The sequence below is a fragment of the Athene cunicularia genome (genome assembly GCF_003259725.1).
Source record: "Athene cunicularia isolate RWA chromosome 9 unlocalized genomic scaffold, athCun1 chr9_part1, whole genome shotgun sequence".
NCBI classification, from domain to species: domain Eukaryota; kingdom Metazoa; phylum Chordata; class Aves; order Strigiformes; family Strigidae; genus Athene; species Athene cunicularia.
The window spans coordinates 6,847,626-6,859,785 of NW_020799110.1; the positions used below are offsets into that span (position 1 = coordinate 6,847,626).

Consider the following 12,160-nt stretch of genomic DNA (forward strand, 5'->3'; position numbering starts at 1 on the left):
TCTGTGATTTAGGTCCCAGCATCACCACTGGGTGATTGGGAGTTTCTGGCCAATGCTGAAGACAAGCCATTACAGTTGATGATGGAGGGTAGAGTTCTATCTAATTAGCCCACTGTGACTGACTCAGCATACGTGACATCTACCTTGGTTGCTCACTGTAGAACCAGATTTTCTTTGAGCTACTCAAAACACAGCAAGAAATGCAGTGATTTGGAGTTAATACGAGGGAATTGAAAACTTCATCATCAAGATGCTTTGCCTATAATCTCCCTGCCCTTCTGTCTGCTGAGTGCGAGGAGAGGGTTGGATTGCAGTCAGCTATACAACACAAGACATTCTCCCCCCCTTTACCAGTTTTCTGAATAAATTCAGCTCTGTAAGGTAGCTGGAGAATTAAGTTTTACTGATCATTCAGAAATTTGGGAAAATAGGACTTGCCCATTATTTGTAATCTCTCTGGTATGCAAGAGTGTGGATTTCTAGACGGTAAAATACTGCCCAGGTTGCAGTGGTACAGTGAATTGCATAGAGCCCAAAGCATGTGGCTTAAAACCAGATGACATGAAGTACATTGGGGAGAGGGGTGGGAGAACTTAGTTAATTCCAAACTCTATATGAAAATATTATGCACAATTAACTTAATTTTCTCTGCAATGTTCAATTACATGGTTACATGAAGACCATTTTGCTCTGCTATTTGGGCTATGAAACTGTGTCTCGAGAGAGCTGGACTGTATGCTCAGCTGTGCCATGAACAAAACTGTATAGCTGCTGTAACACCAGCCCCTGCAGTTAATAGAATTAGTTGGGGAGAAGGCTTTTCCAGAAGGCAGATGGACAGTGTTTGTCCCTAGCAAAGGTAATTACTTGTGCAGGAATCCCAAAGCTATCTCACCTGCTGAGACTGCTGGTTTGGGTACTTTCTTTCCAGAGAGAAATATTTGGGGGCAAGATTACAAAGGTTATTTGTCCAGTTGTTGTTTAGGGCTGAGAACAGAAGGGGACAATGAAATAAAATGGAAAATAAGATGGATTTTTTTAAAGTACAGTTTTAATTATATTTTGGTATTTAAGACATAGCAGAGAATGCTTTCTGATAACATCTTATTGATGGAGATGACCCGCCTTACCTTTCTGAAAGAAAATCACATAAACCCACAAAAGCAGCAAAAAGAAGAGCAAAAAACCTTACCACTTTTACTTAAATTGATGGTGGTTTTCTCAGCTGTGTCTCTTCATATATCCGTATACAAAGGATGCACTTTCTGCATCCTGACTTGCACTGTTACAACGACACTATAGAAATCTTTGGAAGGAAGTGAAGATTAATGTTGATATATTTATGGCAATTGTAAATCTTCCTTTTGGAAGTGAAAATTTGGGTCTTGAAATTACAAATCTTCAGTTCTATTGCATGAGCTAAATATGATCACTTTTTTTAAGCCTGTGGTCTAAAATGAGTTCATACTTTCCTTAAAATTAGGAAGCAATTTGATTATGAGAGCTGTAGAAAATGGATGTAGAATTTTATTTGTATGTACACAGACTAAAAAGCAATGCATTTATAAAAAAGAAAATTTAATTTTGTCACAGAGCTTTGGTAGTACATTCAAGAGATTGAAAAATCTATTTGTTGATTAGATTTATCCACAGAATAACTGAGGGAAGTTAGAAATTTGGGATGCTCGTTCTTGCTTAACTTTTACTCCTGAGTTGATCTCCTGACCCAGATGCAAATAGGAGCAGTTCTGTTAATGGTAGTGGATCTGTCTTTATATTATTAGGAGATTTAGCCTGTTGACTTCAGAGAACTTACTCAGAGGCTTAAAGTTAAGCATGGACATAAGTCTTCATTAGGATCTGGATTGTAGTCATTACCTGTAGAGAGAGATAGATCTGATTCATGATCTGAAAGCTCAGGTGGTGGCACAGCTGTGTAATGTTGCATTCAATTCATTATAGCAGTGTGTCACCCTGGAATGAGTATCTGTAAACCAACATGAATTATTAATGCAAGTAAAATGTTAAAAGCGGCATGAACTTGTGATATAAGCAGGTTGAGGTGGCACTGGAGAGGTAAATGCTGATGATGGCGGCTTACAAATTTCATTTTTCGTGTCTGTTACCTGCCCATCCCTCACCTCTGGAGCTTTGTACTCCACCAGCAGTATTCCTGGTTAAATGCACGGGCTTTGTTTTTCTGTGTCAACCTTGGCCAGCAGAATCTTGCTCCATTTGAAGCATCCTTTTCCTCATGTCTAATTTCGATGGGTGGAACAGCTACTGCTTTACCATGTGTCTGTTCCTTTCCTTACTTTCATTGATAAGCAAATAAATTTCACTCCTCTCTTCCCTCTCCAGTGTATTTTTTTTTTTTCCATTGGCTAGAACAGAAGTCAGAGTGGTTCAGAAGCTACAATATGTAGAATTGTTGACTCTTGCACTGAATTGCTTCCTCCTTGTACCGACTATACTCAATGCATGAGCTATGTTTTCATCACAACCCTATTAGGATTAGCAGGCAGCTCACCTAGCTTTGGATTTTATGGAAAGTTAGGACAAAAGTACCTGTGCTGTCTTTAAACATGTCCTGGCAAATCTCATTCACCTGAGTGGGACCACTGTGTTTGCGCTGCTGTGCAGGGACAGAGTAGAGCAGAGTTTTACCCACCCGAAATACTATGTGGCAGGACACTGTAAGGGTGCCCGATGCAGGCAGACATCCAGAAGGATGAGGCGTGCGTGCTGCCTGGATCTTCAGGGCTGATCTTGTCTGCTGTGTTGATGTGCCCCAGGGGACCAGGGCTCACCCAGTGATCTGTACTTATCCTGCCTACTTTTCTAGTAATTCTGCATGACTCCATGTGAGGCATATCACGTAACCAAAAGCCTCTAGAAAGGGAATTGGATTTATAGAGTGGCCTATTGCAAAGGGAATGGGATTTAAAGAGAGCCTGAAATGAAGCTTCATTTGAGCTGCTCTCCACACGACACGTGAACGTAAAGCGCCTTCACTTCTGAGGATACATAGAATTTCAGGCTGCGCCTAAAATGGGAAACAGAGGAGTGAAACTCTATCTACATTCCCAGATTTTAATCTCATTTAAATTCACACAAATCTAGTGTTCAGTAATGAAACTCCTTCAGATTTAAGGGAAATCAAGATCCAGCCAGTGTGATTAATCTTGTGAAGAAAAAGGTTTGGGATTAGACATTCTTTCTGTATGGCACTTCAGCAATGTGCTGTTATAAAAGACACAGCAGGAGTTAGTCTTGAAATGTCAGAACAGCTTCTTTAGTGACAAAGCATTTATACATGTAAATTTTCAAAGAAAGTTGGCAACCCTTTTGTGGGTTCAATTTGCACCTGTCATTCACTTCCAGATGCAAATTTGAGTTACTTGCAACTCTAATTACAGTACTTGATTGTCATCACAAATCAGGTAGTAAGATGTGAAATGACTGAGGTTTGTGCCATAATTTCTTGTTAAAACCTGAGTGCAAATGTTACCATCAAAAAGCAAAGCTGACCAGGGCTTTGCCCTGCTGATACATACAAATATTGCAAATAAGTACCATGTGGAAAAAAAAAAAAAAAGGAATTTAAGGGGGAAAAATAACAAGGAAGGGAGTGAGCATGTGGTGAAAGCAAGACTGTATAAGGGAAAAAATCAAGTAGATTGTTTTGTCTATTGCAACAAAGTATGATAATAGAAAGTGATATTTTTTTCAGTTGTTTCTTAAGACCCAACTGCCATTTGTACCTTCCAAATGTCTTTTCCGTAAGGAATTTATTTCTTTTCTTTTTGCTGACAGCTTTCTAATTTTCAAATGAAAGAAGATGATTTTATAAAACTATTCATCAGATGACTATTATGCTGTATCTTTCCAATTTGTCATTACATTTACAAGAAAAAATTATTATATAGTTATGATTTAATTTCTACATATAGGAATTTGAATTTTGAATTCTCTTCACCAAAAATGTTGAGGTCTGAAGACTGTTAATTATAATTCATCATTACTTTCTTTTAAATTAAAACCAGGAGATAGGTACAACATGTTATTGTGCCTCAGCTAACAGCTGCTAGACTGTGATAATTCAGCACAGTGGGGTGGTTTTTTTTTAGTTGGAGAGTCTGTTGCATAAAAATGATAGTTGAAAAAACAAAGGATTTTTTATTTTATGTTTGGATCTGAGTATAAAGCCTTAAAAGGTGAGATAATTTCACAGATCTTCAGTGCTCAATTAAAAAATTAGGTAATGAAGAAGAAATAGCAATGAATGGATGGAGGCACTTATCTAAGTTTAAATATATAATTGTATTTAACGTGTGCACTACCAGACTCCATGGTGTTGCAACCTGCTTAGTGAATTTTTCTAATACCTGTATTATTTCAGCAGTCAGCATTAATCTCATCTCTTTCCGTTTTTATTGAACAGACACCTTAACTCAAAGAATGATTATTACTATGGAGATTTCTAAATTGCTAGATCCATGAAGTCTACTTAACCTAACGTAAAAGGTCCCTTTATTCTTTCCCAATTTTCTCATTACAGAATGAGAACATTTTGGCCCGAACGATGACTGTATACATAAGCACAGATTTATTAAGTTTAGAGGATTTGTACTGTTGTTTTATAAAATGTTGTCAACTTGCAGTATGACTTTTTTTGTGATGAATAGCTTTCCCAGGCCAAAAAGCTAATGACATCCACAGCTTCCATGCCTCCTGCACACATGCGGTCCAAAAGGCCACAGATAATTTCTGTTGAATCAAGACCATAAAGAGAGAATGTATAATCATCTTTTAATGTATTTGGGAACTAAAGTACCTTAGTCCTTCATCAAAGGGAATGATAAAACCCAGAATTAATATGGCTGGACTTTAATTATTTCTGAGCACATAGTTACTCTTTAGCTAACTGGACAGGAGGTATATTATTTCTTTTATTTTGAGCAAAGGAAATCCATCTGTGGACATACAGTAGTCAACTATCAAGATTTTAAAATGCATCATGTTACTTCCTTAGCACTGATTGCAATACAAATAGAATAAATATTTGAATAATACTTTAAATAATGTAAGAGCTATTTTTAAATTAAATGAGTAGAGAGTTCTCTAGGAGTTCCTCCCGCACATAACATTCCTTTAGCTTTTGTAGCAAGACTGTTCATTGCCTTTAGGAGACATAAAATGCAGTAATCACTTCTTCCCAGTTTTAAACTGACTTAGGGGTCTACTTTCCCATTAGCATTAATGAGAGTTATGGGTATGCAGCAACATGAGACTAAATGAGACTGAACCTTAGAGAGCCTCTTGATAAGTAAATCATCTTTGCATCAGCATTTTAGAGGCTTCAGTATCCTTTTTTCCCCTCATTATTTATGGTACCTGACTACTTTGTTGATGTTTAATATTTATTACATAAACTTGAGCTAAAATTTAGGCCAGCGCAATAAAGCAGCCTATCTATTTGAAGGCTTATGTCTTGAACACAGTAAAATGGTCTTTTTCTAATGGATGCCCATTTTTGTAAGTGAAATGCTCAAGGAGGAGGAATAAGTGACCCTTCATGAAAGGTGAAGAGAAGCTACAGTGGAACCACAGTGGGAGGTAATTGTGGACCAAAGACTTTTGGTGATCATAATTCTGTACAATGTATACTCTCTTGGTTCCTAGTCCATCATATCCTAGTATTTTAAAATTTAGTTTCTGTTACCTGTAAAGAATATTAAAATGATGGAAGAACCCTAAAGAATCATATATTGAATAAACAGTCAGGGCTAAAGAACTATATATCTAGTTGAGGGAAACATTTAATTTACAAAATCATAAACTCTCTGTATAATATTAATTCAAACCTGCAGAAAATAACTGCAAATTATACACTTACTAAGCAATTTCAGTCCTGATTTATTTTTTTCTTAAAAAGGCCATTGCTGTTACTTTTTTGTAGGCTCTTTTCATAATATTTTATTTTGTTAATCTGATAGTGATTTCACCATGTTTTCCTGTATAAGGACTCAAGATGTCAGTCCTTTATGATCATACAGATACAGTGATGCTGTTAGTCAGTGTAGTCTGTCATCAAGAATCAGAAGGAAAAGCAATTTCCTACTGATTTTAGAATAAGAATTACTTCTGAAATGGGTGGAAGTCTAATCCAGAATTTCTCTTAATACTACATTCATGGTTTCAGAAAATTTCTTCAGCAGCCTTACAGGAAATGGGTAACACAAAATATATATGGTCACGCTCAGAGTTCTGCTTCCTCTTTGAGGGTTCAAGATTGAACCATTTGATGTTGCTGTTTGCCATGTTACACGGCCATGTGCACAATGAGTCCTGAGCTGATGTTTCTTTTGGGGATTGCAGAGCCATTTAGAAACACAAGTTTCACAGCATCCCTGAATGTATAGTAAAGTACAGATAAGAGGTAGGCAGTTTCACACCTGGTGCATGAAGACCAAACTCAGCTTTGGTTTCTAGACCTCAGAGAGCATTGTAACTGCAGCAAGCAGAAAATCAATTTTGGTCTGTGTTTCTCTAAGCTAGCTGCTGCTGCTGTGTAATGAACGTGGTCCATTATATTTGCAGATCGGAGGGACCTTGTGACAGAATCATGTCTCATCTCTCACTTAACAAAATATTGTTGGTGGTGCATCTACCACATGTCTCCATCAGGGATGAGTCCTCCTGCTTAGGGGATGTGGCAAGCAGAGCACCTGTATTGTGAAACAGATATATAGCTCTATTAGAAAGCACGGTTAATCTATGACATCTTAAAAATAGGTTGGTCCCTTTGCAAAAGGAACTGTCAAGCACTGGAACAGGCTGCCCAGGGAAGTGGCTGAGTCACCATCCCTGGAGGTATTTAAAAGGTGTGTAGATGTGGCGCTTAGGGACATGGTTTAGTGGTGGACTTGGCAGTGTTATGTTAATGGTTGGACCAGATGATCTTAAACGTCTTTTCCAACCTAAATGATTCTATGATTCAGTGATTATAAAGGAGGTGGTCTGATTTTTTTTTTTTTAATGGCTTTCAGAGAAACTTATAACTGTATAAATACTAAAATGACCCAGGTTATTTTTAATAGCTAGCCCCAGTTATGCTTTATGATGTAAAACCAGAGTTGGTATGAGATCAGTCATTTGCATTGAGTTGTTTGATGTGCTATGTAACTGGTGTTGAGATCTGGAACCATGATCTACCCAAAATACTTCACAAAGGGCAGCTGTTAAAAAATGGTAACATTCATTGTCTTGCTTTCATCCAGAAAAGAAATCACCCCTCTCTGTGCAAGTTATTTGGAGAAATGTGTGTTGTTTGCCTTTCCAGATGCTACTTTGTTCCTTTCTGGTGACTTTTAAAAATTTAAAAGATAACAAGAAGCCATTAAAAATGTGTACGTATATATATCTTGTGGCTGTGTCTGGCTTTCCATTAACCGCATAATTAACTGCTCTGTTAAGTGCATAGCTCTTAATTCTTAAATTAATTCTTCCTGTCCACCATGCTGAAAACCCACCATAAAATTATTGTTATTCTTTGCATACATCTTTTACTTTTCTAGTTTTATTCTTTCAGAAGTAAAGTTGCTATGGTATGGGAATGATGAGCAGCAAGACATTTGAATGTGTGCATTTGGATAGGGTCACATTATCTAGATACCATATATTGTAAAGATTATATTCAGGGCTTGTTAAGAAAAGCTTTTGCATCACTAAGGCTCTGTACTAAGAATGATTGTTGCAGGTATGGCTATAAAAATGCTCGTGTTTAATTTATGATGTATAATTCTAGTGTTCTGTATTTAGAATGAGTTTAAAACTATACTCCTGACTGACGCAGTAATTAAGGTATTCAGCTTTGGTTTTCAGTAATATGGTCCAGTTCCTACATTCACAGTTAAAATCTCATGGTACTTCATGGGTGGTTTCTGTTTCTCACATCCATGCACCTGGTACAAACATCGTATGAATTTTTTTTTAAATGCATCACTCAAATACATGGTATTTTGCCTGTAAACGGCAGGTTTAATGCTGAATGACTAATATCCTGTAAAATAACAGAGCTAGAGAGAGCTTTTTAAATAGGAATGTTTTAATAGTCCATAGTGCTTAGAGTTAATGCATGTCTCTTGCCTACATCTACTGCAAATATCAACACATACTGTTCATCTCCTTTTTGTTGTTGTTTTTGTCTATTGCTATTTTATGCATGAGAAAGTTCTTGTTTTCTACTCTGTGCTTGGCTGGCTTTTTCTTTTTTTGTTACTTAGTGCTGTGTTCGTACTGATTGCTTTTTTGCATGCAAATTACAGAATGTCATGGAAATGAGAGAGGTCTGAAAAAAAAGGAAAGATAATGCTGAGTTCCAACTGTCTTTTGTTTGTGCGTAAGTGTGTAAAATATATGACGTGGAAATATTTTCAGAATGGCCTTTGACTTTCCTTCTGGTGTATATTTTTATTACTCAGTAAAAGAGTGGGCATATTTCCCACATAAGATGAATCTATTAATACTTGTTAATAATACAGGTGCTGGGCATGAGAGAATTTTGTCTTGCCATCCATTTATAGAAATAAGGAATTATGAAGTTGTGCATCTTGCCCAAGCTAAAATTTCAATTCTATATTTAATACAACTTTTGTATACTGTGCACACAACTCTGGCCCCATTGAAATCAATGGCAAAAATAATTTTCTTCAGTTGGTCTAGGATTTCACTCTGTTTTCTAGTTTACATGTGGATTTTCATGTTTCTTTACAAATATCTCAGCAGGCAGTCAAAGGTTTCAAGGAAAAAAAAAAAAAAAAAAAAAAAAAAAAGCCAAATCCATGTTTATCTTTTGTAAAGCATGAGCTTAAATGGTTGAACTTAGAAATGTGAATTAGCCTTTCACAGAAAATACTGTTTTAACCAACTGTCAAGACATTTATTAGCCACCTTACTGCATCAAATGCAAGAGGTAATTTGGCAGTTCTTGTCTCCACTATTTATAATAGCAACAAAAACCAATTTAAGTGGATAAATATAGTTGATGGTGGGTATGCTTTTAGTAAACAAGCTTTGATTCTTCATTTAAAAACAATAAAGCACTGGGCACTCTTTGTTTCTTGTGCTAGATGTTTCTAATAGCCATACCCCCTAGGGAAGATTTTGCTCTAATGTTTGAAAAACGTAATGAAAAATTGGTTGTTATAAACTAAGATTTCCCTCCCTGCAAATGTTTTTCTTGAAACATCCGTGGGAATTTAATATTCACTGTTTTTTTTCCTCAGTCTTGTATATTCTTGAATTGTCTTTTTTCCTCCATTTTCTCCGTTCTCAATCCTAGGTCCCCTTACAAAGAAACAGACAGATGATTTAGGTGATAATGACGGTGCTGAAGATGAAGGTATTTTTTTGCCGCCAAACTGATTTGCATGACAAGGATCCCTGAAAAATCTTTTTTCTCCCCTCTTTTTTTGACTTCTTGTCTTCTTTTGAAGAGTTTTTTTTTTTTAATTCCCATTTTTGATGTGTTTTGTCTTCTTGCTTGTTGTTATATATATTTTTAATTTTTTAAAAGAAAGAATGTTGTTAAGTTCTACGTTTTGATACAAAACAGTAACAATATTTAAAGAGGAGGGTTTTTTGTTTTCTTGAAATGGACTTTTGATATGTTGCATCCCACCTTTTGACTGAATTTTGTCCATACTATTTAAACTAACACTCTTTTAAAGTTTCTCTGTACACCTTTTTGCATGTTTTCTAACCCTATGTATTTCACGAAGTACAAAGATGTTTCTTTTTTTCACTGACTGATCTCAGTTTGATAAACATATAAAATGTTGTCTTTATAAAAGGAAAAAATATAGAAAATTCCTAGAAAGTGTCTCTTAAGCAACTGAATTTCCCCAAATATAAAACCTTCTTCACTTAAATTTCCATGAACAAATATAAATAAATGCAAGACTGTCCCACCTCCCTGTAGAAGAGAGGTAGCCCTGGAACAACAACAAGCAATATTTGCAGATGGTGAGGCTCTGTGCAACCAGGGAATTCAGTGGAGCTAAACTGTTGTCATCTAGATGAATCTGATCCATTCTGTTTTCTACAAGCACATAAAGATACATAGCTGCCTGTGCTGACCCTTAGAAAACCCTATTACCAAGTAAAATCAAAAGTTTGAAATGTCAAGCATATTATTCTATATATGAATTATGTCTGTTAATCATATAAGCTATGCAGATTTTATATTTTTTTTTCAGGGCTATGAAAATGGTAACAAGGGGCTCTTTCTCCTGAGCAGTTTCATCCCTTCAAGTAGATGTGCTTCAAAATTTCTGAATCTTAAATACACACTTTGTATATTTTATGGTCAGTGAGTAAAACAAATTACCATATAAGACTGGTAGAGTTGCTGCTGCTTCTGTTAATATCTGGGTTTTTCATTTTTTGCCAGAGACTAAGATGAAGCTTAATTTGTAAACTGCAAGGCCTTAATTAAGAAATTTTTCATCACAGAGAACATCAACTGTTTTACTCAATCAGAAACGTGCAATCTTCTCACAAAAGATGAAGGCAAATATGAGCATTTAACTTCTTACCCAATAACTGAAAAGGAACTTTACAAATAAGCCCATGAATTTATACATGTCTGATTTATGATCCTCTACTGAATGTGTATGTTAAGCATATGAATGAAATCCCACCAATTGGCCCAAGATTTGAAAGAAGAGCATAGCAGAAAATCTCCTTTGAAAGCCCTCGTATTATTCAGAGCTAAGCATGATAATTCAGATCCACTTAGTTCTATGAGGCCAAGTCATTTTTACATTAGTTCATGACAAAATATTGCAAGGGACATTCTTGTGTATTCTCCAAGACCTGTGATATTGAATTAGCCATTGTAAAAGTTACTCTGTCTTGTTTTAACAATATGTTTTAAGAAACCATTTGAAACCTGGGTTATTCATCCCGTGGACCTTAATGGTTCTCCTAAATTGCTGTATAATTGCCAAGACAGATGCTAATGGCTTAACATTTCTTGAGCCCTTCTCTGCTTAGAGACACGTAGAAGAGACTACTCAGTTTGTTAAAATCCAGCAGAGAACGATTGCTATTAGAAAGCAGTTTAGTGTGTAGAATCAGATGAGAATAGGGATCTCAGTCTTTGGAGAACAAGTGTCCATGTCAGAAAAAACCTGTCTCCCACATCGACAGTTGTAGGAGAGAGAGAAAGGACTGTAAGAACACAGCAGTCAAACTACAGGGGAAGAAACACATTTACAACACTAATAAATCTCTGTAATTTATAGGACTGGGATTAATTTTCTCTGGCATACAAATGACAGTTTTGTTCTCCTTTCCGTGCCAGTAGAAGAATGCAGGCAGTAATTAGACTTTTACTGCTTCCGAGAGTCACAGAGAGACAGGGCAAATTTAAATTTTTTATGATCAGTAGGCACGGAAGGCTGCTGGGATGTCTGCTGGGTTGGTAAGAACCCTGTCTGCTGAGGCCCTGCATTTCACTGTCCCTCAGTGCAGGAGCAGTATCAGATGACCTGCATTTTGTGAACCTGCTCCTCTGCATTGGAACTTTAGTACTTGTTGCATATGCAGAACTTGAAGAGTTCACAAACATCACATCATACTATTTGGCTAGGAGTAGCAGGAAAGAGACAAAGCATAAAGCAACTGTAGGTGTCTAGATTTGTGCTAACCTGTCCATCAAACTCTTCACCTTTTGCAGTAGGGTAGTTTTAATCAATATAAAAAATCTACAAATGAATAACTAGGGATAAAATAAAACAAATACCAAACTGAATGAATGATGATCTTGGAATATTAGGGGAGACTGGGCTATACATATTTAAAACCAACTGTGTCATAAAATTATAGAATCCATGCTACTGTGATTTCTGAAATGCCCAGGATGGGCTCTGTATTAAGAAATTCAGAGCTCCCTTGTCCATTTCTTGGTTTATACCTTCCCTGAAGAAAGATCTTTCATAGCAGCTTCTTGGATCAAATGCCTGGAAAGTATTCTGTATTGTGTCACTCAAACATCAGAGTTTGATTAGAAGATTTCATTTTAAAACAGTGTTCAATAATCCCACTTCCATCTGCTGCTATATGTCACTACAACAGTAGCGTGGTCCAAACC

General features: G+C 36.4%; 1 protein-coding gene across 10 annotated transcripts in view; it reads left to right on the forward strand.

Annotated features, from left to right (window-relative positions):
- NLGN1 (neuroligin 1) overlaps positions 1-12,160 on the forward strand; it is a 308,214-nt gene that overhangs the window by 89,604 nt on the left and 206,450 nt on the right. For 5 of the 10 annotated variants that reach the window (XM_026855064.1, XM_026855065.1, XM_026855066.1 and 2 more), the window contains one exon: positions 9,347-9,406. The exons of 4 other annotated variants lie outside the window; for them this stretch is intronic. In XM_026855064.1, coding sequence (XP_026710865.1) covers positions 9,347-9,406 — 60 coding nt within the window. Of the gene's footprint in view, positions 1-8,330; positions 8,405-9,346; positions 9,407-12,160 lie in introns of all 10 variants that reach the window. One more of the 10 variants, XM_026855071.1, reaches the window with a different exon arrangement.